At 50.9% G+C, this 20231-nt stretch overlaps 1 protein-coding gene across 1 annotated transcript in view; it reads left to right on the forward strand.

Annotated features, from left to right (window-relative positions):
* The window catches only part of CACNA1I (calcium voltage-gated channel subunit alpha1 I), a gene marked incomplete at its 5' end in the record, with an annotated part of 119427 nt that overhangs the window by 68703 nt on the left and 30493 nt on the right, over positions 1-20231 (forward strand). The window contains 8 exons of the mRNA XM_038756084.1: positions 2870-3021; positions 8112-8297; positions 10172-10289; positions 11337-11492; positions 11797-11890; positions 12440-12642; positions 16562-16984; positions 18199-18299. Of these exons, the coding sequence (XP_038612012.1) occupies positions 2870-3021; positions 8112-8297; positions 10172-10289; positions 11337-11492; positions 11797-11890; positions 12440-12642; positions 16562-16984; positions 18199-18299 (1433 nt within the window). The remainder of the gene's footprint in view (positions 1-2869; positions 3022-8111; positions 8298-10171; positions 10290-11336; positions 11493-11796; positions 11891-12439; positions 12643-16561; positions 16985-18198; positions 18300-20231) is intronic.

Below are 20231 nucleotides of genomic sequence, written 5' to 3' on the forward strand. Positions count from 1 at the left end.
TTTGTGCTTCTGTTAAAAGAGGGCACCGCCACAGGTGAAGTTGACCTGCGGATGCCCGTGGGATCTAGAGGCCGATGTCCCACCATGCGGGAGACAGACAATGACCGCCTCTTGTGGTGCTGACACACTAGCCCTTTTCGTTTCATCCTCTGCCTTCCGATCCTCTCAAAGCTTCTGCCGTGGCTGCTCCTTTCTTGTTGCAGCCAATCTGCTCAGTCCTCTCCCAGATTCCCCGCTTCCAGGTGCCCAGAGAAAGAGATTTCCTCCACCCCTTTTGCGGGGAAGATGTTGTTTCTTTACGTCTAACCTGAGTCCCTTCTGCTGCATTTTTTTACTCGCGTCCAGTCTGCTGCCTCCGACTCACTGTGCCCGCTGGGGCTGCCAGACAGCCTCTCTGGGCTCTGGGCCGGCTGGGAGCATCGACTATTGGGCCCCCTCAGGGTGGCCAGTCCCTTCCCACTCCGAGCTGTCCCCTCATTATGGTCACCCCCCGCAGGACTGAGCGCTGGCCAGAAGCTGCCTCTCCCTCACCCTGTCTTCCCATCTCCTCCTCCTCCTCCTCCTCCCACGGTTTAGGCCGCAAGTCCTCACAGGGGTCTTGAACGAAAGTGCCATTTAAGGACAAATCTCATTATCTCCCTGCCCATCCTCCGCCCCCCACCAATTCCTCATCCATCTCTCCTGTCCCTCCGGGGTCTCTGTTTCTGTTTCCCTCTCTCCCCGTCTCCACCCCTTCCTTCTTTGGTGCCGGGCATTAGCGGGTTAGTTATCGGGGCTGCTGCCTAATTCCTGTAATCTGCCGTTCCTCGGGTAATGATGCAGGCTGCCGGGAGGAGACGAGGCCTCGTTGGTGGCCGGGGCCAAGAAGCGTTGGCGGTGCAGAGGCGGGGCGGGGGGAGGAACAGAAAGGACACTGCAGACAGAAAACCGCTGGGCACTCAGAATCCCAACCCCGGATTAGGGCCGGGAGAGTCATCATCATCATCATCAATCGTATTTATTGAGCGCTTACTATGTGCAGAGCACTGTACTAAGTGCTTGGGAAGTACAAATTGGCAACATATAGAGACAGTCCCTACCCAACAGTGGGCTCACAGTCTAAAAGGGGGTGACAGAGAACAAAACCAAACATACTAACAAAATAAAATAGGATAGATATGTACAAGTAAAATAAATAAATAAATAGAGTAATAAATATGTACAAACATATATACATATAGTCCTGAGTCCCAGAGAAGGAGGGAGGCCCAGCGCACTGCTTTCACCTCGCTGGGATTTTATTTGCCCCGTCTTCTCCGTCTCTGCACTTCCCACCTCCATCCTCAGCCATAGCTCTTTCGTACATATCTTACAGAAACAATGTGGCCTAATTATAATAATAGTGATAATAATTGGGGCATTCGTTAAGTGCTTACTATGTGCCAGGCACTGTTCTAAACTCTGGGGTTTAGATACAAGGTAATCGGGTTGGACACAGTGCCTTTCCACCTAGGGTTCACAGTTTTAATCTCTATTTTACAGATGAGGGAACTGAGGCATGGAGAAGGGAAGTGACTTGCCCAGGGTCACCCGGCAGACAAGTGGCAGAGCTGGGATTAGAACCCAGATCCTTCTGATTCCCAGGCCTGTGCTCTATCTACTCCTCTACCTGTCTGCTGCCTGATCTTGAGCAAGTCTGATCTTAGATCTGATCTGCTGTCTGATCTTAAAGAAGCAGCGTGGCTCAGCGGAAAGAACCCGGGCTTTGGAGTCAGAGGTCATGAGTTCAAATCCCAGCTCTGCCACTTGTCAGCTGTGTGACTTTGGGAAAGTCACTTAACTTCTCTGTGCCTCAGTTACCTTATCTATAAAATGGGGATTTAGACTGTGAGCCCCACGTGGGACAACCTGATCACCTTGTAACCTCCCCAGCGCTTAGAACAGTGCTTTGCACATAGTAAGCGCTTAACAAACACCGTTTCATCATCATCAAGTCACTTCTCTGTGTCTCGGTTCCCTCACCTGCAAAATGAGCATTTGATACCTGTTCTCCTTCCTACTTACATGGAGAGACACACATGGTGGCATGTAATAAGCGCTTAACAAAAATCATTATTATTGTTATTATTGTGATGATGATGGTGTCTTCATTCTTGGCTTCCTCCTACCTGAAATGAGAAGTGGAAAGAGCATGGGCCCGAGAGTCAGAGGACCTGGGTTCCAATCCCAGCTCCGCCACTTGTCTGTTCTGTGACCTTTGGCAAGCATTTAACTTCTCTGAGCCTCTGTAAAATGGGGATTAAGACCGTGAGCATCATGTGGGACAGGGACCGTGTCCAACCTGATTAGCTTCGTATCTACCCCAGAACTTAGTACAGTAATAATAATAGTAATAGCTTATTTAAGTGCTTACTATATGCCAGGCCCTGTACTAAGCACCGGAGTGGATCCAACTAAATAGTAAGTGCTTAACAAATACCATAAAGAAAAGTCTGCCACCCCAAGGTCCTTGAGGGCAGGGATCGGGCCTGCTAATTCTTTTGGTCCAGTACAGTAGAGAAGCAACGTGGCTCAGTGGAAAGAGCCCGGGCTTTGGAGTCAGAGGTCATGGGTTCAAATCCCGACTCCGGCAATTGTCAGCTGTGTGACTTTGGGCAAGTCACTTCACTTCTCTTTGCCTCAGTTACCTCATTTGTAAAATGGGGATTAAAACTGTGAGCCCCCTGTGGGACAACCTTATCACCTTGTAACATCCCCTGCGCTTTGAACAGTGCTTTGCATGTAGTAAGCGCTTAATAAATGCCATTATTATTATTATTATTACTCTGCACATAGTAGGTGCTCAGTTTATGCTACTGATGGATAGCTCTGTCCCCCTCGTCTCCCTCAGCCCGAGGAGCTGACCAACATCCTGGAAATCAGCAACGTGGTGTTCACCAGCATGTTTGCGCTGGAGATGATCCTGAAGCTGGCAGCCTTCGGCCTCTTCGACTACCTCCGCAACCCATACAACATCTTCGACAGCATCATCGTCATCATCAGGTGTGGGGGGGTGGGGCGGGACTGGGTGGGGCAAGCCCACCCCCGGGGGCGGTGTCCGTGCTGGGACAGCTGGTTGCCCCAGTTGACAAGGTGGGGCCTGACTGGATGTTGGTCCTTGAGTTTTTAGTCACCCGTGATGCAGGGCAAGGATTGTCCAGGCCCCTTAGCTTCCCCTTCCTACTCATTTTGGTGGTTTTTTATTATTAAAAACTGCTCTCGGGGAAGCAGTGTGGCCTAGTGGAAAGAGCGAGGGCCTGGGGACCAGAGGACCTGGGTTCTAATCCCAGCTCTGCCACTTACCTGCTGTGTGACCCTGGGCAAGTCACTTAACTTTTTGGTGCAAAATGGGGATTCAATCCCTGTTCTCCCTCTTACTTGGAATGGAAGCCCCATGTGGGACCTGATGATCTTGTAGCTACCACAGCGCTTGTCACATAGTAAGTGACAAAGTTTCTAGACTGTGTGCCCACAGGTAGGGACTGTCTCTATATGTTGCCAACTTGGACTTCCCAAGCGCTTAGTACAGTGCTCTGCACACAGTAAGCGCTCAATAAATACGATTGATTGATTGAAGTGCTTCACAAATACTACAGTTATTATTATCAATCAGTCATATTTATTGGGTGCTTACTTTGTGGAAAACACTGTTCTAAGCACCTGGGAAAGTACTATATAACAGAGTTGGTAGATACAACTGGTATCTGGTAGATACAGATACAACTACAGTTGGTAGTTAGATAAGCAGCGTGGCTCAGTGGAAAGAGCCCGGGCTTTGGTCACGGGTTCAAATCCCATCCCCGCCAATTGTCAGCCGTGTGACTTTGAGCAAGTCACTTCACTTCTTTGTGCCTCAGTGACCTCATCTGTAAAATGGGGATTAAGACTGTGAGCCCCACGTGGGACAACCTGATCACCTTGTATCCTCCCCCACCGCTTGGAACAGTGCTTTGCACATAGTAAGCGCTTAACAAATACCATCATTATTATTATTATACATTCTCTGGCTACAAGGATCTTACAGTCTACAGGAGGACACAGACATTAAAATAAATTTTGGATATGTGCATAAGAGCTGTGGGGCTGAAGGTGAAGTGGATAAGGGGTACAAATCCATTATTATTATTTTTTTAATTATTATTATAATTTGTGGAACTCACAGTCAAAGAGGGGGAAGGACAGACATTTTATCCCCGCTTTACAGATGAAGTAACTGAGGCCCAGAGAAGCAAAGTGACTTCCCCAAGGTCACCCAGCAGGGAAGTGGCAGAGCTGGGATTAGAACCCAAGTCTTTAGACTCCTAGGCCTATGCTCTATCCACTACAGAGAAGCAGGTTTGGAGTCAGAGGTCATGGGTTCAAATCCCAGCTCCGCCAATTGTCAGCTGTGTGACTTTGGGCAAGTCACTTCACTTCTCTGGGCCTCAGTGACCTCATCTGTCAAATGGGGATGAAGACTGTGAGCCCCACGTGGGACAACCTGATCACCTTGTATCCTCCCCAGTGCTTAGAACAGTGCTTGGCACATAGTAAGCGCTTAACAAATACCATCGTCATCACTACGCCATGCTGCTTTCCCCTGCTTCTCCGGGGGATGGTGGAGGTTCTAGGGGCAGACTGAGGTTGTCATCGTCATCATCATCATCACGCTCATCACAGAGAACATCTCCTCCCGGGCGCCAGGAGGAGAGCGCCGGGTCTCCTGTTTGCCGGTGACATTGCTGTGGGGAAGATGCAGGCGTGGACTGAGCAGATGATGGACGTCTGTCCGACGCCCCTCTCACTCTCTTCAGCCCCAGTAAAGATTGTCCTTCACGGGGTCTGGCACCGTGTCCCATTCTGCTACTTGGTATGACAGTCAGGCCCATTTTCGGGCACCTTTTCTAGACCTCTTTCCCATTAGAGCGATGAGCAGCGCATACCTAAATAGGGCCGATCAGACGCCGAGGGGACCGCTGCCTCGGTGGGTAAGCGGGCCACGTTCTGGGCCGGCGCTTAGTTCAACCTCTCCCCTTCATTGATTTGTTGCCGTGATGGGTTGGGCAGAGCCGCCCTCACCGTCTCATCCGGCGCCCCTGGGACCAAGCGCTTAGTACAGTGCTCTGCACACAGTAAGCGCTCAATAAATACAACTGCATACAGCTCATGGGGAAGCAGCGTAGCTCAGTGAAAAGAGCACGGGCTTTGGAGTCGGAGGTCATCAGTTCAAATCCTGACTCTGCCACTTGTCAGCTGTGTGACTTTGGGCAAGCCAATTTAACTTCTCTGTGCCTCAGTTACCTCATCTGTAAAATGAGGTAGAGAAATGTAGAGAAGCAGCATGGCTCAGTGGAAAGAGCCCAGGCTTTGGAGCCAGAGGTCGTGGGTTCGAATCCCGGCTCCGCCACATGTGATGATGATGATGATGATGGCATTTGTTAAGCGCTTACTGTGTGTAAAGCACTGTTCCAAGCGCTGGGGAGGATACAAGGTAATCAAGTCCCACTTGGGGCTCACAGTCTTAATCCCCATTTTACAGATGAGGTAACTGAGGCCAAGAGAAGTTAAGTGACTTGCCCAAAGTCACACAGCTGACAATTGGCGGAGCCGGGATTTGAACCCATGACCTCTGACTCCAAAGCCCGGGCTCTTTCCAATGAGCCACGCTGTCTGCTGTGTGACCTTGGACAAGTCACTTAACTTCTCTGAGCCTCAGTTACCTCATCTGTAAAATGGGGATTAAGACTGTGAGCCCCACGTGGGACAACTTGACCTCCTTGTATCCCCCCCAGCACTTAGAACAGTGCTTTGCACATAGTAAGCACTTAACAAATGCCATCATCATCATCATCATTAAAATGGGGATTAAGACTGTGAGCCCCATGTGGGACAACCTAATCACCTTGTAAACTCCCCAGCGCTTAGAACAGTGTTTTGCACATAGTAAGCATTTAATAAATGCCATCATTATTATTATTATACACTGCCAGAAGGTAGCCCTGGGCAAGCGTCCCTGTGGCCCCAGTTGGTTTAATTATAAGAGGTATTTACTGAGCGCTTACTGTGTGTGTAGAGTATTGAATTAAGTGCTTGGTAGAGAACTATACAACAGAGGTGATGGACCTGATGCCTGCCCTCAAGGAGAAGCAGTGCGGCCTAGTGGAAAGAGCCAGGATCTGGAGTCAGAAGGACCTGAGTTCTAATCCTGGCTCCACCACTCATAATAATAATAATAATAATGGCATTTGTTAAGCACTTACTATGTGCAGAGCACTGTTCTAAGTGCTGGGGGGATACAAGGTGATCAAGTTGCCCCATGCGGGGCTCACAATCTTAATCCCCATTTTACAGCTGAGGGAACTGAGGCTCAGAGAAGTTAAGTGACTTGCCCAAGGTCACACAGCAGTCATGTGGTGGAGTCGGGATTCGAACCCATGACCTCTTACTCCAAAGCCCGTGCTCTTTCCACTGAGCCACGCTGCTTCTCTCTAAAAAATAATGATCCTTCCGCATCTGCTCTCATCCGCATCGGCACTCATCTGCTGTGTAACCTTGGGCAAATCACTTAACTTCTCCGTGCCTTAGTCCCCTCATCTGTAAAATGGGGATCAGGACTGTGAGCCCATGTGGGACATGGACTGTGTCCAACCTGATTAGCTTGTAACTACCCCCAGCATTTAGTACAGTACCTGGCACATAGTAAGCACTTAACAAATGCCATAAAATAAGGAGCTTACAGTCTAGAGGTCCGCTAGGCTAGGAGACTCCCATGGTCTCCTCTAGCCAAGACAACCCTTAGGTCACAGTATTAATAATAATAATAATAATAATAATGGTATTTGTTAAGCGCTTACTATGTGCTAAGCACTGTTCTAAGCGTTGGGGTGGGTACAGGGTAATCAGGTTGTTCCACGTGGGACAATTCCTACCTCCAGTGTGTTTTCGGCCAGCTAGAACATACATGGAGGCATTTTTCCTGTTTTCTTTGAACAGTGACAGGACTGCAGGACTGTGCATTTTCTCCCAGAACTTAGGACAGTGCTCACACGCAGTAAGCACTTAATAAATAAATTCTAACTACTAAATGCTTAATAAATACTATTACTACAACACCAGCCCCGGGAACAGTGGGAAGCTGGCTGATGAATAGTATTTTTTGAGTGCTTCCTGTGTACATGAGCGCTTGGGAGAGTACAGAAAAACAGAGTTGGTAAACATGTTTCCTGCCCACAAGGAGCTTACAGATTAGAGGGGGAGACAGACATTAAGTGTAAATAAATGCAGAAATTTTGGTTATGTACATAAGTGAATAAAGGGTGCAAGAGTGATGCAGGAGAGAGTGGGAGAAGAGGAAATGAAGCAGCGTGGCTCAGTGGAAAGAGCACGGGCTTTGGAGTCAGAGGTCATGGGTTCAAATCCCGGCTCCGCCAATTGTCAGCTGGGTGATTTTGGGCAAGTCACTTCACTTCTCTGGGCCTCAGTTACCTCATCTGTAAAATGGGGATTAAGACTGTGAGCCCCACATGGGCCAACCTGATCACCTTGTAATCTCCCCATTCATTCATTCATTCAATCGTATTTATTGAGCGCTTACTGTGTGCAGAGCACTGTACTAAGCTCTTGGGAAGTACAGGTTGGCAACATAAGTGCTTAGAACAGTGCTTTGCACATAGTGCTTAATAAATGGCATTATTATTATTATTGTTAAATGAAGGCTTTGTCAGGGAAGGCCTCTTGGGAGATGGGCTTCCAATAAGACTTTGAAGGTGGGAAGAGTGATCGTCTGTCAGAAAGGAAGAGGAAGGGCATTCCGGGCCGGAGGAGGGACGTGGGCGAGTGGTCAGCGGTGAGATAGAGGAGATTGAGGTAACGGTGAGTAGGTCGGCATTAGATGAGCAAATTGTTTGGGCTGGGTTGTAGTGGGAGTCTGTTTCTGCCCGCTCTGTCTGTGCCCTCTCAGTTTTTGCAGGGAACGTGTCTACCGACTCTGTTGTGTTGCCCACTCCCAGGTGCTTAATCCAGCGCTCTGCCCCCAGTAAGCACTCAATAAATACCACTGATGGATGGACTGCCCCCCTCTCTCTGTTTCTTCTCGCTCTCCTCGCCCTGTGCAGCATCTGGGAGATCATCGGCCAGTCGGACGGGGGCCTGTCGGTGCTGAGGACGTTCCGGCTTCTGCGCGTGCTGAAGCTGGTGCGGTTCATGCCCGCGCTGCGTCGTCAGCTGGTTGTCCTCATGAAGACCATGGACAATGTGGCCACCTTCTGCATGCTGCTCATGCTCTTCATCTTCATCTTCAGGTGGGGGGCCGCGGGGGTGGGGGCCGTGGTCCAGGAAAGTAGGCGGGGGCCGCCTTGCTTGCCGTTGGCCGGGGTTTGCCCAGCCTCTGCCCGCAGGGCTCAGCTCGGGCCCCAGCTGGGGATGCCCCAGCCTCCGGGCTGCAGGTGGGTCTCTGCCCCGCAAGAAGCAGCGTGGCCTAGTGGAAAGAGCACAGGCTTGGGTCAGAGGATGTGGGTTCTAATTCTGATTGTACCACTTGTCTGCTGTGTGACCCTGGGCAAGCCAGTTAACTTCTCTGGGTCTCAGTTCCCTCACCTGGAAAATGGAGATTAAGACTGTGAGCCACACTTGGGACAAGCTGATAATAATAATAATAATAATAATAATAATAATAATAATAATAATAATAATAATATGAAAATGGAGACTGTGAGCCACACTTGGGACAAGCTGATAATAATAATAATAATAATAATAATAACAATAATGGGGAGGTTACAAGGTGATCAGGTTGTCCCACGTTGGGGGGGGGGGGGCTCACAGTCTTCATCCCCATTTTCCAGATGAGGTAACTGAGGCACAGAGAAGTTAAGTGACTTGCCCAAAGTCACACAGCTGACAATTGGCAGAGCCGGGATTTGAATTACCTTGTATCTACCCCAGTGCTTAGAACAGTGCTTGGCACATAGTAAGCACTTAACAAATACCATTACTATCATTATTATTATTCCTGCCCCTCAACCACAGCCAGGTCAGGCAGGGGGCATGGCCTGGGCAGGGGTGGGGCCTCACCTGGCCGAGGGCGGGGTCATTCATTCATTCATTTATTGAGTGCTTCCTGTAAGCAGAGCACTGTAATAATGATAATAATAATAGTAATAATAATAATCGTATTCGTTAAGCGCTTACTCTGTGCAAAGCACTGTTCTAAGCGCTGGGGAGGTTACAAGGTGATCAGGTTGTCCCACAGGGGGCTCACAGTCTTAATCCCCATTTTACAGATGAGGTAACTGAGGTACAGAGAAGTTAAGTGACTTACCCAAAGTCACACAGCTGACAAGTGGCGGAGCAGGGATTTGAACTGATGACCTCTGTTTCCGAAGCCTGTGCTCTTTCCACTGAGCCACGCTTGGGAAAGTACAATACACTAATAAGGAGAGACAATCCCTGCCCACTATGAGCTCACAGTCTAGACAGGGGGAATACAGACATCAATGCAAGTCAACAGACATCAATATAAATAAATAAAATGACAGATATATATATATAAGTGCTGTGGGGCTGGGGGTGGGGGGAGCAAATGGAGCAAGTCAGGGTGACGCAGAAGGGAGTGGGAGATGAGGAAAAGTGGGGCTTAGTCTGGGAAGGCCTTTTGGAGGAGATGGGCCTTCAGTAGGATTGAAGGGGTGGGAAGAAGAGTGATTGTGTGGCAGATTTGAGGAGGAAGGGCGTTTCAGGACAGAGGTAGGACTTGGGCCAGGGTTCAGGGGCAAGCCGAAGGCCCAGTGAGGTGATGAGCAGTGCCAGAGGAGCGGAGTGTGTGGGTTGGGCTGGAGAAGGAGAGAAGCCAGGTGAGGTAGGAGGGGGCAAGGGGATGGACAGCTTTAAAACCAGTGGTGAGGAGTTTTTGTTTGAGAAGGAGGTCGGTGGGCGACCACCGGGCTTCACCTGGCCGAGGGCCGGGAGATGGGGGGGATTGGCGAGGCTGGGGGTCATGGCGGGGAGTTGGTGGTCCTAGGGTGGGGCTGGGGTTCTGGGCAGGGGCTGACACTCTGTTGAGCTGGGGGCCGAAGTGGTTCCCGACCAAATGAGCCCTGAAAGCTGGGAGCCCGGGAGCCCTTCTCCCAAGTGGGAAGGAGCTTCCCAAACGGTTCCTCTCCCTCTCCCCCCACAGCATCCTGGGGATGCACATCTTCGGCTGCAAATTCAGCCTCAGGACGGACACGGGGGACACGGTTCCGGACCGCAAGAACTTCGACTCCCTGCTGTGGGCCATCGTCACCGTGTTCCAGGTGAGACGGGGCCGGGGGCCGAGAGCCCACCCAGCAGCAGGATCGGGGACAGTGCACCCCCCGGACCTAGCCGCTGGACTCTGTGGGGGTGGGGGGCGATAAGCCCTGCCAGATCAGGGGGCAGGAAGACCAGGGTGAGTCAAAGATCAGTTCCCTCTGGGGCTGGATGGACTTTGCCTAAATGAATCCAGGACAGGGTCCTCTGTGGCCCCCTCCCCTCTCTGTGTGGCTCCTGCTTCTACCCTCTCTCGGTGGGGAGTGTGGAGGGGCTGGGGAAGAAGGAAGTAATGGATCGGTGCTGCTGCTAATAATAATAATGGTAATAATTGTAATGGTCGTATTTCTTAAGCGCTTACTACAGGTCAAGCGTTGTTCTGAGCACTAGGGAAGATATGAAATAATCAGGTCAGGCACACTACCTGTCCCACACAAGGGCTACCAAACCAGGTAGGAGGGAGAACAGGTATTGAATCCCCATTTTACAGCTGAAGTAACTGAGGGCCAGAGAAGTTAGGTGACTTGTCCAAGGTCACAGATCAGGCATGAGAGGGAGTCAGGATTAAAACCCAGGTCCTCTGACTCCCAGACTTGTGCTGTTTCCACTGGGCAATCCTGCTCCTCGAAATGATAATAGTAGTAATTGTAGTATTTGTTGATCACCAACTTTGTGCCAAGCACCATATTAAGCTCCAGGGTAGGTATAATACGATCAGATTGGACACAAGTCTCTGGCCCACGTGGGGCTCACAGTCTAAGGAGAGAGAGAGAGAGAGAGAGAGAGAGCTCATGCGCAGGAATTTTATACCCATTTTACAGACGAAGAAACAGAAGAACAGAAAAGTTAAATGACTTGTCCAAGGTCACCCAGTAGGCAAGCGGCAGAGCCATGATTAGAACTCTGGTCCCCTGACTCTGAGCCCCATGCCCTTTCCTCTGGGCCAGTCGGCTGGAGGATGGGACATCATGGGAATGGCCCCCCTCCCCGAGCAGTCGCAGCGGTGCGGGAGAGGGTGGGCGGCCGCGGGTTGATGGGGGGCTGTGTTGCAGATCCTGACGCAGGAGGACTGGAATATGGTGCTGTACAATGGCATGGCCTCCACCTCGCCCTGGGCCTCCCTTTACTTTGTAGCCCTCATGACCTTCGGCAACTATGTGCTCTTCAATTTGCTGGTGGCCATCCTGGTGGAGGGCTTCCAGGCAGAGGTGAGTGACCTCTACCTCCCTGTAGCTCTTGGGGAGCAGGAGGGAGCGTGGGAGGAGGTTAGGCAGCCCCCCCCATCCCGAAGGGGTAGTCGGCTCCTCCCCTGGTGGCAGTGATCACCCCTATGGTGATGGGGTTTGGCTGCCATGGCAACCTCAACCCTGTTGTCCCAGGAGCCCATTGCCTCTCCCTTGCCGTGAACAAATCTCTCCCTCTGAGGGATGTCGTCCCACCTCCCCACCCCATTCCCTGAGGCCCTGCAGAGGCCGCAGCTCCAGGGCTTCCATCTTACTCTCTTGGCCCCAGGGAGATGCCAACCGCTCGTACTCGGATGAGGACCAGAGCTCATCCAACATGGAGGAGTTTGAGAAGTTCAGGGACGGCCAGGAGGGCTGCTCTGGTAAGAAGGCCCCCTCCGCTGCCTGGGCCTGGCCTGGGTCCGCTTGGCCCAAGAGTCTCTGTCCCTCCCTGGAGGACATTCAGAAGGGCCCCCGCAGTCTCCCATTGAGTCAGCCTTCTGCAGGCTCCTCTCCCCGCTTCCCTTTCCCCTGGCAGCCTCATCCAGACGATTGGCATGTGCCAGCTTCCAATCCACACTCCCCCAGCCTCCCTCCCCACACAAGCCCGGGGCAGAATGATGATGCACTTAATGACCGAGAATGGCCAGGAAACATACTAGAGTAGGAGGGGGTACTTTCAGCTTTTAATTCAGAATGAATCTCTTCAAGCCCAGCCTAACTTCTTTCCAGCCTGGCCCCCACCCATGGTCATCTCATGGTCACTGGGCAGATTCTCCTTCCTTTCCCTGTCCCATTCATGCCAAACCTGCCTCTGGCCCCCACTCTCCTCCTCCCAGTTTCAGGACCTGTAGGAACCTCAGGGGGCAATGTCCCTAAGGACAAGGAACGTGTTTCTTTCTCCGTCCCTCTCTCTGCATCTTGGTACTCAGATCCCAAACTCTGCACAATCCCCATGACCCCAAATGGACACCTGGACCCCAACCTCCCGCTCCCCAGCCAGCCTCTGGCTGCAGGCGGGGTGCTGCCTGCCCCCCGGAATTCCCTGCAGCCCGACCAGATGCTCATCGCCCTAGGATCCCGGAAGAGCAGCGTGATGTCTCTGGGGAGGATGAGCTATGACCAGCGGTCCCTGGTGAGTCTCTTGTAGAGCGGTTTGGTGGGGAGGGGCCAACCAGAGGTCGGGGGCCAGGGGGAGGTACGGAGAAAAGTGGGGGGATCCCAGCCCCTGACCTTGGAGAGAACCAGGCTGCTCTGACCATGTCCCTCCTTCCTGGACCAGGTTGAGCACTTACGATGTGCAGAGCACTGTACTAAGTGCTGGGGAAAGTACAATACAACAGAATCAGCAGCTTGGAATAAGAGGCAGCATGGCCTAGTGGATAGACCACAAGGCTGGGAGTCAGAAGGTCATGGGTTCTAATCCCAGCTCTGCCACTTGTCTGCTGTGTGACCTTGGGCAAGTCATTTAACTTCTATGTGCCTCAGTTCCCTCCGTCTGTAAAATGGGGATTGACTGTGATCCCTTTGTGGTACAGGGACCGCGTCCAACCCGATTATCTTGCATTTTGTTCCCTTCCCTCCCCTCCCTTTCTAGACTGTGAGACCGCTGTTGGGTAGGGACCATCTCTATATGTTGCCAACTTGGACTTCCCAAGTGCTCAGTACAGTGCTCTGCTCACAGTAAGCGCTCAATAAATACAATTGAATGAATGAATGAATATTTACTCCAGCGCTTAGAACGGTGCTTGGCATATAGTAAGTGCTTAACAAATACCATTATGATTATATGTTGCCAAATTGTACTTCCCAGTGCTCTGCACACAGTAAGTGCTCAATAAATACGATTGAATGAATATTATTATTAATATTTAGCAGACACGTTAGCAGATTGCACACACCTTTGGAGTGTGAGGCTCAGGGTGTTGACATAATTTGCAAAACCCTATAGACCCAGAGCAGACTGGGCATAGCCACAGCCCACTGTTGGGTAGGGACTGTCTCTATATGTTGCCAACTTGTACTTTCCAAGAGCTTAGTACAGTGCTCTGCACACAGTAAGCACTCAATAAATACAATTGAATGAATGATGACCAAAGAGGAAGCAGCTTATACCTGCTGCCTTCGTTTCATAAAGCAGAAGAGAGGTGGGCACTCTGTGCTAAATCCCAGGCTGCCACCAGTGAGCCCGCCCAGTGGGCTTCCCAGCAGACAGGTGGAAAATGGTTCACTGAGTCCAGGGGCTTTTTCCTCCTCTGGGAATAGCCAATGGTGAGTCGGGAAGGGGCTCTGGGGGTGACCGGTCCCTTCCTTTTCATTCATTCATTCAATTGTATTTATTGAGCGCTTACTGTGTGCAGAGCACTGTACTAAGAGCTTGGGAAGTACAAGTTGGCAACATATAGAGATGGTCCCTACCCAACAGTGGGCTCACAGTCTAGAAGGGGGAGACAGAGAACAAAACAAAACATATTAACAAAATAAAGTAAATAGAATAAATGTGTACAAATAAAATAAATAAATAGAGTAATAAATTTGTACAAACATATATATATATATACAGATGCTGTGGGGGAGGGAAGGAGGGAAGGCGGGGGGGATGGAGAGGGGGAGGAGGGGGAAAGGAAAGAGGGGGCTCAGTCTGTGGGAGGGGGCTCAATCAGACTCAGCCTTCCTGCCCTATGATCCTCATTGAAATTCTCCTAGTGGGGTAGGCCCCAACCCTCTCCTCCCCCATCACACACAGACACACACATTTTCCATTTTCCTCTTATTCATTCTTTCAAATGTTATTAATTCATTAATTCATTCAGTCATATTTATTGAGCGCTTACTGTGTGCAGAGCACTGTACTAAGCCCTTGGGAAGTACAAGTTGGCAACATATAGAGACGGTCCCTACCCAACACCAGGCTCACAGTCTAGAAGGGGGAGACAGACGACAAAACAAAACATGTGGACGGGTGTCAAGTCGTCAGAACGAATAGAATTAAAGCTAAATGCACATCATTAACAAAATAAATAGAATAGCAAATATGTACAAGTAAAATAGATGAGAAATCTGTACAAACATATCAATCAATCAATCATATTTATTGAGCACTTACTGTGTGCAGAGCACTGTACTAAGTGCTTGGGAAGTACAAGTTGGCAACATATAGAGACGGTCCCTACCCAACAGTGGGCTTATAGTCTAGAAGGGGGAGACAGAGAACAAAACCAAACATATTAACCAAATAAAATAAATAGAATAAATATGTGCAAGTAAAATCAATAAATAAATAGAGTAGTAAATATGTACAAACATATATCCATATATACAGGTGCTGTGGGGAAGGGAAAGAGGTAAGAAGGGGGAGATGGAGAGGGGGACGAGGGGGAGAGGAAGGAGGGGCCTCCTGAAGGATGTGAGGAGGTGAGGTGAGGAGGTGAGACAAGAGGATGGGAGATATTTAATGAGCACTTACTCTGTGCAAAGCACTGTACTAAATCTCTTGTGTACTAAGACTTTTTTAGAGTCTTCCCTTCGGAGCTGTTGACCCCCAGGGCTGTTCAGCTGTGGCCTCGGCCCCTGCCTGGTGTGTCACAGGGCTGACCAGAGCCAGCATGTCGCTCATCGCCCAGAGGCCCTGGGGCTGGGGTGGGCTGAATCCTGGCAATCTGGTCACCAGCCCAACGCCACGTGGACTGAGCATCTTTGCCCATCAGGGATGGAAGAACAGGTTGGGGGCAGGGCATGCCTGCACCTTCTATTCTTTTATTTTTCCTGTTTTGGCGCTCAGCCTTAAAGGGAGGGATTTTAGAAGCCTCTGCACAGGGGCAAAGATCTCATCCACTCCCCAGGGGTGAGGGCGTTCAGTCCCCAGTCGATAAATCAGTCAGTTGTATTTATTGAAAGGTTACCGGGTTCAGAGCACTGCATTAACCATTAAGTGCTTGGGAGGGTACACTATAACAATAGAACAGCACTTAGTCCAAGCGCTTAATACAGCGCTCTGCAAACAGTAAGCGCTCAATAAATATGATTGAACGAATAACAATATAACAGACACAATAAAAATAATGATGATGGCATTCATTAAGCACTTACTATGTGCAAAGCACTGTTCTAAGCGCTGGGGAGGGTGCAAGGTGATCAGGTTGTCCCACGGGGGGCTCACAGTCTTAATCCCCCATTTTACAGATGAGGTAACTGAGACCCAGAGAAGTGAAGTGACTTGCCCAAAGTCACACAGCTGACAATTGGCGGAGCCGGGATTTGAGCCCATGACCTCTGACTCCAAAGCCCGGGCTCTTGCCACTGAGCCACGCTGCTTCCCTGCCCACAATGAGCTTACGGTCTAGAGGGGGAGGCAGGCATTAATAGAAATAAATAAAGAAATAAGTAAATTACGGATATGTACCTAAGGGCTGTGGGCGTGAACAAAGGGAGTAAATCACGGTGACACAGAAGGGAATGGGAGAAGAGGAAAGGAGGACTTAATCAGGGAAGGCTTCTTGGAGCTGTGCCTGCAATAAGCCTTTGAAATGGGGAAAGTAATGTCAGTCAGTTGTATTTATTGTGCACTTTCTGTGGGAGAGTACAATATGACAGTATAAAAGACACATTCCTTGCCCACAATGAACTTATAGTCTAGAGGGGGAGATGGGCATTAATAATAATAATAATGATGGTATTTGTTAAGCGCTTACTATGTGCAAAGAACTGTTTTAAGCACTGGGAAGGTTATAAGGTGATCAGGTTGTCCCACGGGGGGCTCACAGTTTTAATCCCCATTTTACAGATGAGATAACGGAGGCACAGAGAAGTTAAGTGACTTCCCAAAGTCACACAGCTGACAGTTGGCGGAGCCGGGATTTGAACCCATGACCCCTGACTCCAAAGCCCGTGCTCCTCCCACTGAGCCACACTGCTTCCCATAATTAATATAAATAATATATAATTAATATAAATCAGTTATCCGTGGGTTATGTCAGCTTTAGCAGGAAGTTGAAGAGCTGCCCACTCCTCCACAATCCCTTAGTGGCAAATCCATCTCATTTGGTCTCTCTCAGTCCAGCTCGCGCAGCTCCTACTACGGGGCTTGGGGTCGCAGCGGGGCCTGGGGGAGCCGCCGGGCCAGCTGGAACAGCCTGGCCCGGGGCCACAGCCTGAAGCACCAGCCCACGTCCGCCGAGCACGAGTCCCTGCTGTCCGGGGAGAGGCCCGTGGCGGCTGACGGGGAGCGAGGCGGGGCCCGGGGGGCCCACCATCACCGCCGGACGCTCTCCCTGGACACCAAGGACCCCTCTGACCTGGTGGAGGTGCCCCCTGCCCTCCCCCCAGCTCACCCCCGGGCCCCCCGCAAGGTGGGCACCACCCCGGGGGCCGGGGAACACCAGAACTGCAATGGCAAGATGCCCGGAGTTGCCAAGGACGTCTTCACTAAGATGAACGACCCGGAGGGCCACGGGGAGGACGACGAAGAGATGGATTACGTGAGTGTTGACCCCGGCGAGGGGGAAGGGGCCGAGTCTCTGGTGGGGCTCTGCCCAGTGTCGGAAGTGTAGGAAGGGCCTGGGTAGTCAGCTTCAGGGGCAGACCCCAGAACAACCCATCACAACCGTAGACAATTAGGGAAACCTCGTGTGGGGCTTTCATTTTCCCGAAGCTCTTCCTCTTGACATCTCATTTGTCCTCACAACATCCCTGTGAGGTAGGGAGAGATGGGCATTATTCTTCCCATTTTATAGACTGTCAAGCAGTCATATGTATTGAGTACTTAGTGTGTGTAGAGCACTGTACTAAGTGCTTGGGAGAGTAGAATATAACAATATAACAGACACATCTAGGGGAGGGCACCGAGGCCCAGAGAAGTGAAGAGCTTCAATCAGTGGTAATTTACTGAGGGCTTACTGCGTGCGGATCACTGTACTAAGCGCTTGGGAGAGTACAGTACAACAGAGTTGGTAGATATATTCCCTGCCCACAATGAGCTTACAGTCTAGAGGGGAATCCAGATATTAATATGGCTGGAACTAGACCCCGGGGTGGCTCTGAAGGGGGCAACCAGGATGTTCGGGCTGGACAAATGACCCCCACACGGGTGGGTTGTTGAGTGTGACCGACCATCATCATCATCATTGATGGTATTTATTGAGCGTTGACTGTGTGCAGAGTGTATTAAGCACTTGGGAGAGTACAGTACAGCAGAGTTGGTAGGCACGTTCCCTGCCCACACGGAGCTTGCAGGCTACAGCCGAAGCTCTTACTTCTTGCACTGGCATTCCCTGCCATTTCCCCCCTCAGAGGCTCTGGCCTCAGCTCCCATTGTGTCCCTGGGTGGAGGGGAGGGGACTCCCTCTTGGGAACCGGAGGTAGAGATCAGCCCCCGCACCAACACCCTGCTGGTGTTGGGGCCTAAGAATTCCACGTCCCAAGCTGGGATCTGGGAGACGGTGCCACACGCCCTCGACAGGACCCCAGTTCCAGGGAAAGACAGCTGAGGGTCCGCCCGTGGAAGTTCACGCTGGCCACTCACAGTGGCTGCTGGGCCTCGGCTCCAGGCAGGGCTGAACAGGAGGGCGGATGGCGGGAGCCTCACACACAAAGTCGTTTCTGAGCTGGGGTCCCTGAGGGCTTGTATACTTTCCCGGCTTCATCCCTTTTCCCCCGCAACCACCCCAACAACCTCCCAACCCCTGCCACTCAGACCCTGTGTTTCCGCATCCGGAAGATGATGGACGTCTACAAGCCAGACTGGTGTGAGATCCGTGAAGACTGGTCCATCTACCTTTTCTCCCCTCAGAACAGGTGGGTAGGGCCAGAGTAAGACATGGGATGGGCCCTATCTTGGGGGTCCCCACTGAGCTCTCTGAGACAGGAAGTCCTCCCGACTGTCCAGCCCCCAGCAATCTGCCCCGTCCCGCCCCCCAGGTCGACCCGCGGAGGGGAGGTTTTGGGGTGCATTTGGTTCGCTTGTTGGCTCTTCCCCTTCCTAGAAGGTACGCCCCACTGTAATCCCCTTAGACATGCAGCAGTCAATATTAACACGGCGGGAGCCTCGTAAAAGAGCCCGACTCCCTCAGTGAATAGTTGATCACTTCCCTCTTGAATTTGCAGCAGATAATAATGATGATGACATTTATTAAGTGCTTACTATGTGTGAAGCACTGTTCTAAGTGCTGGGGTAGATACAAGGTGATCAGGTTGTCCCACGTGGGGCTCACAGTTTTAATCCCCATTTTGCAGATGAGGTAACTGAGGCCCAAAGAAGTGAAGTGACTTACCCAAAGTCACACAGCTGGCAAGCGGTGGAGCCGGGATTAGAATCCATGATCTCTGACTCCCAAGCCCGTGATCTTTCCACTGAGCCACGCTACTTCTCTTATGAAGCGGCACAAATGGAGTCCAGAGTTCCGGGGGTTGGGGTAGCGGCGGGGGCGGAGCTCCAGAGACCAGAAGGAACATTGTGGGGGTGCGGGGGGGCTCCTGGAACAAAAGAAATCCCCTTCCTTTCTTCTCCAGTGCTTCCACCAGAGTCAGAGGGGAAGAGAGTTTAAGCCCGAGGCATATAGTTTGGACCGAGAGGAAGGATGAAGGAGGGTGGTGTGGGAGTTCACCGTCTTTCCCACTTCCTTCCTTACCCACTTCCAAGAATGGGAGAGGGAAGATCGAGTAAGGAAAAAATTGTAGTGAGTGTTAATTGCTTCACAGAATTTAAAGATAGGTATATATGGGCTGAGGAGGAGGTGTGGGTGTACTTAGATGACGTAGCGAAAGTAGTGGGGAAAGAAGGTGGGGAGAATCATCAGGGAAGCCTTCTGGAGGAGGTGTGACTTCAGAAGGGCCTTGCAGGCGGAGAGAGTGGTGATCACGGCCTGTCACCTAGGAAGGGGCAGGGAGTTCCAGGTGGGAGGAGAGAGGGCATGAAAAAGAGGTTGGCAGGGAAAGAGGTGAGAATGAAGCATGACGAGGTTGGCTTGAGAGGAGCGAAGCGAGTGAGCTGGCTTGTAGTGGGAGAGAGCTGATTGAGTGACTCAGAGGCAATGGTCAGGAGTTTTCTTGCTGTGTGACTCTGGGTAAGTCACTGAACTTCTCTGGGCCTCGGATACCTCATCTGTAAAATGGGGATTAAGTGTGTGAACCCAGTGTGGGACAGGGACTGTGTCCAATCTGATTAACTTGCAGCGTGGCTTAGTGGAAAGAGCACTGGTTTGGGAGTCAGAGGTTGCCACAGAAAGGACGGTTTCTGTTTGCTGCAAACACAAACTTTCTGTTTGCCACAGAGAGGACTGAGCAACTGTTGGAAGCTTTTGAGGAATGGGGAGAGGTGTGGAAAAAGATGTCTTAGAAAAATGATCCTGGCAGCAGAGTGGAGTATGGACTGGAGAGGCTAGATCTGTGGTACTTGTTAAGCACTTACTATGTGCCAGGCTCCGTACTGAGCGCTGGGGTAAATGATAATAGAACAGTGCTTGGCACATAGCAAGCGCTTAACAAATACCATCATTATTATTATTATTATTATTATTATTAAGTGCTTACTATGTGCCAAGCACTGTTCTAAGCATTGGGGTAGATACAAAGTAATCAGGTTGTCCCATGTGGGGCTCACGGTCTTAATCCCCATTTTACAGATGAGGGAATTGAGGCACAGAGAAGTGTCTTGCCCAAAGTCGCACAGCTGATAAGTGGCGGAGCCAGGATTAGAACCCACAACCTCTGACTCCCAAGCCCAGGCTC

This window comes from Tachyglossus aculeatus, chromosome 14 (assembly GCF_015852505.1).
Source record: "Tachyglossus aculeatus isolate mTacAcu1 chromosome 14, mTacAcu1.pri, whole genome shotgun sequence".
NCBI classification, from domain to species: Eukaryota; Metazoa; Chordata; class Mammalia; order Monotremata; family Tachyglossidae; genus Tachyglossus; species Tachyglossus aculeatus.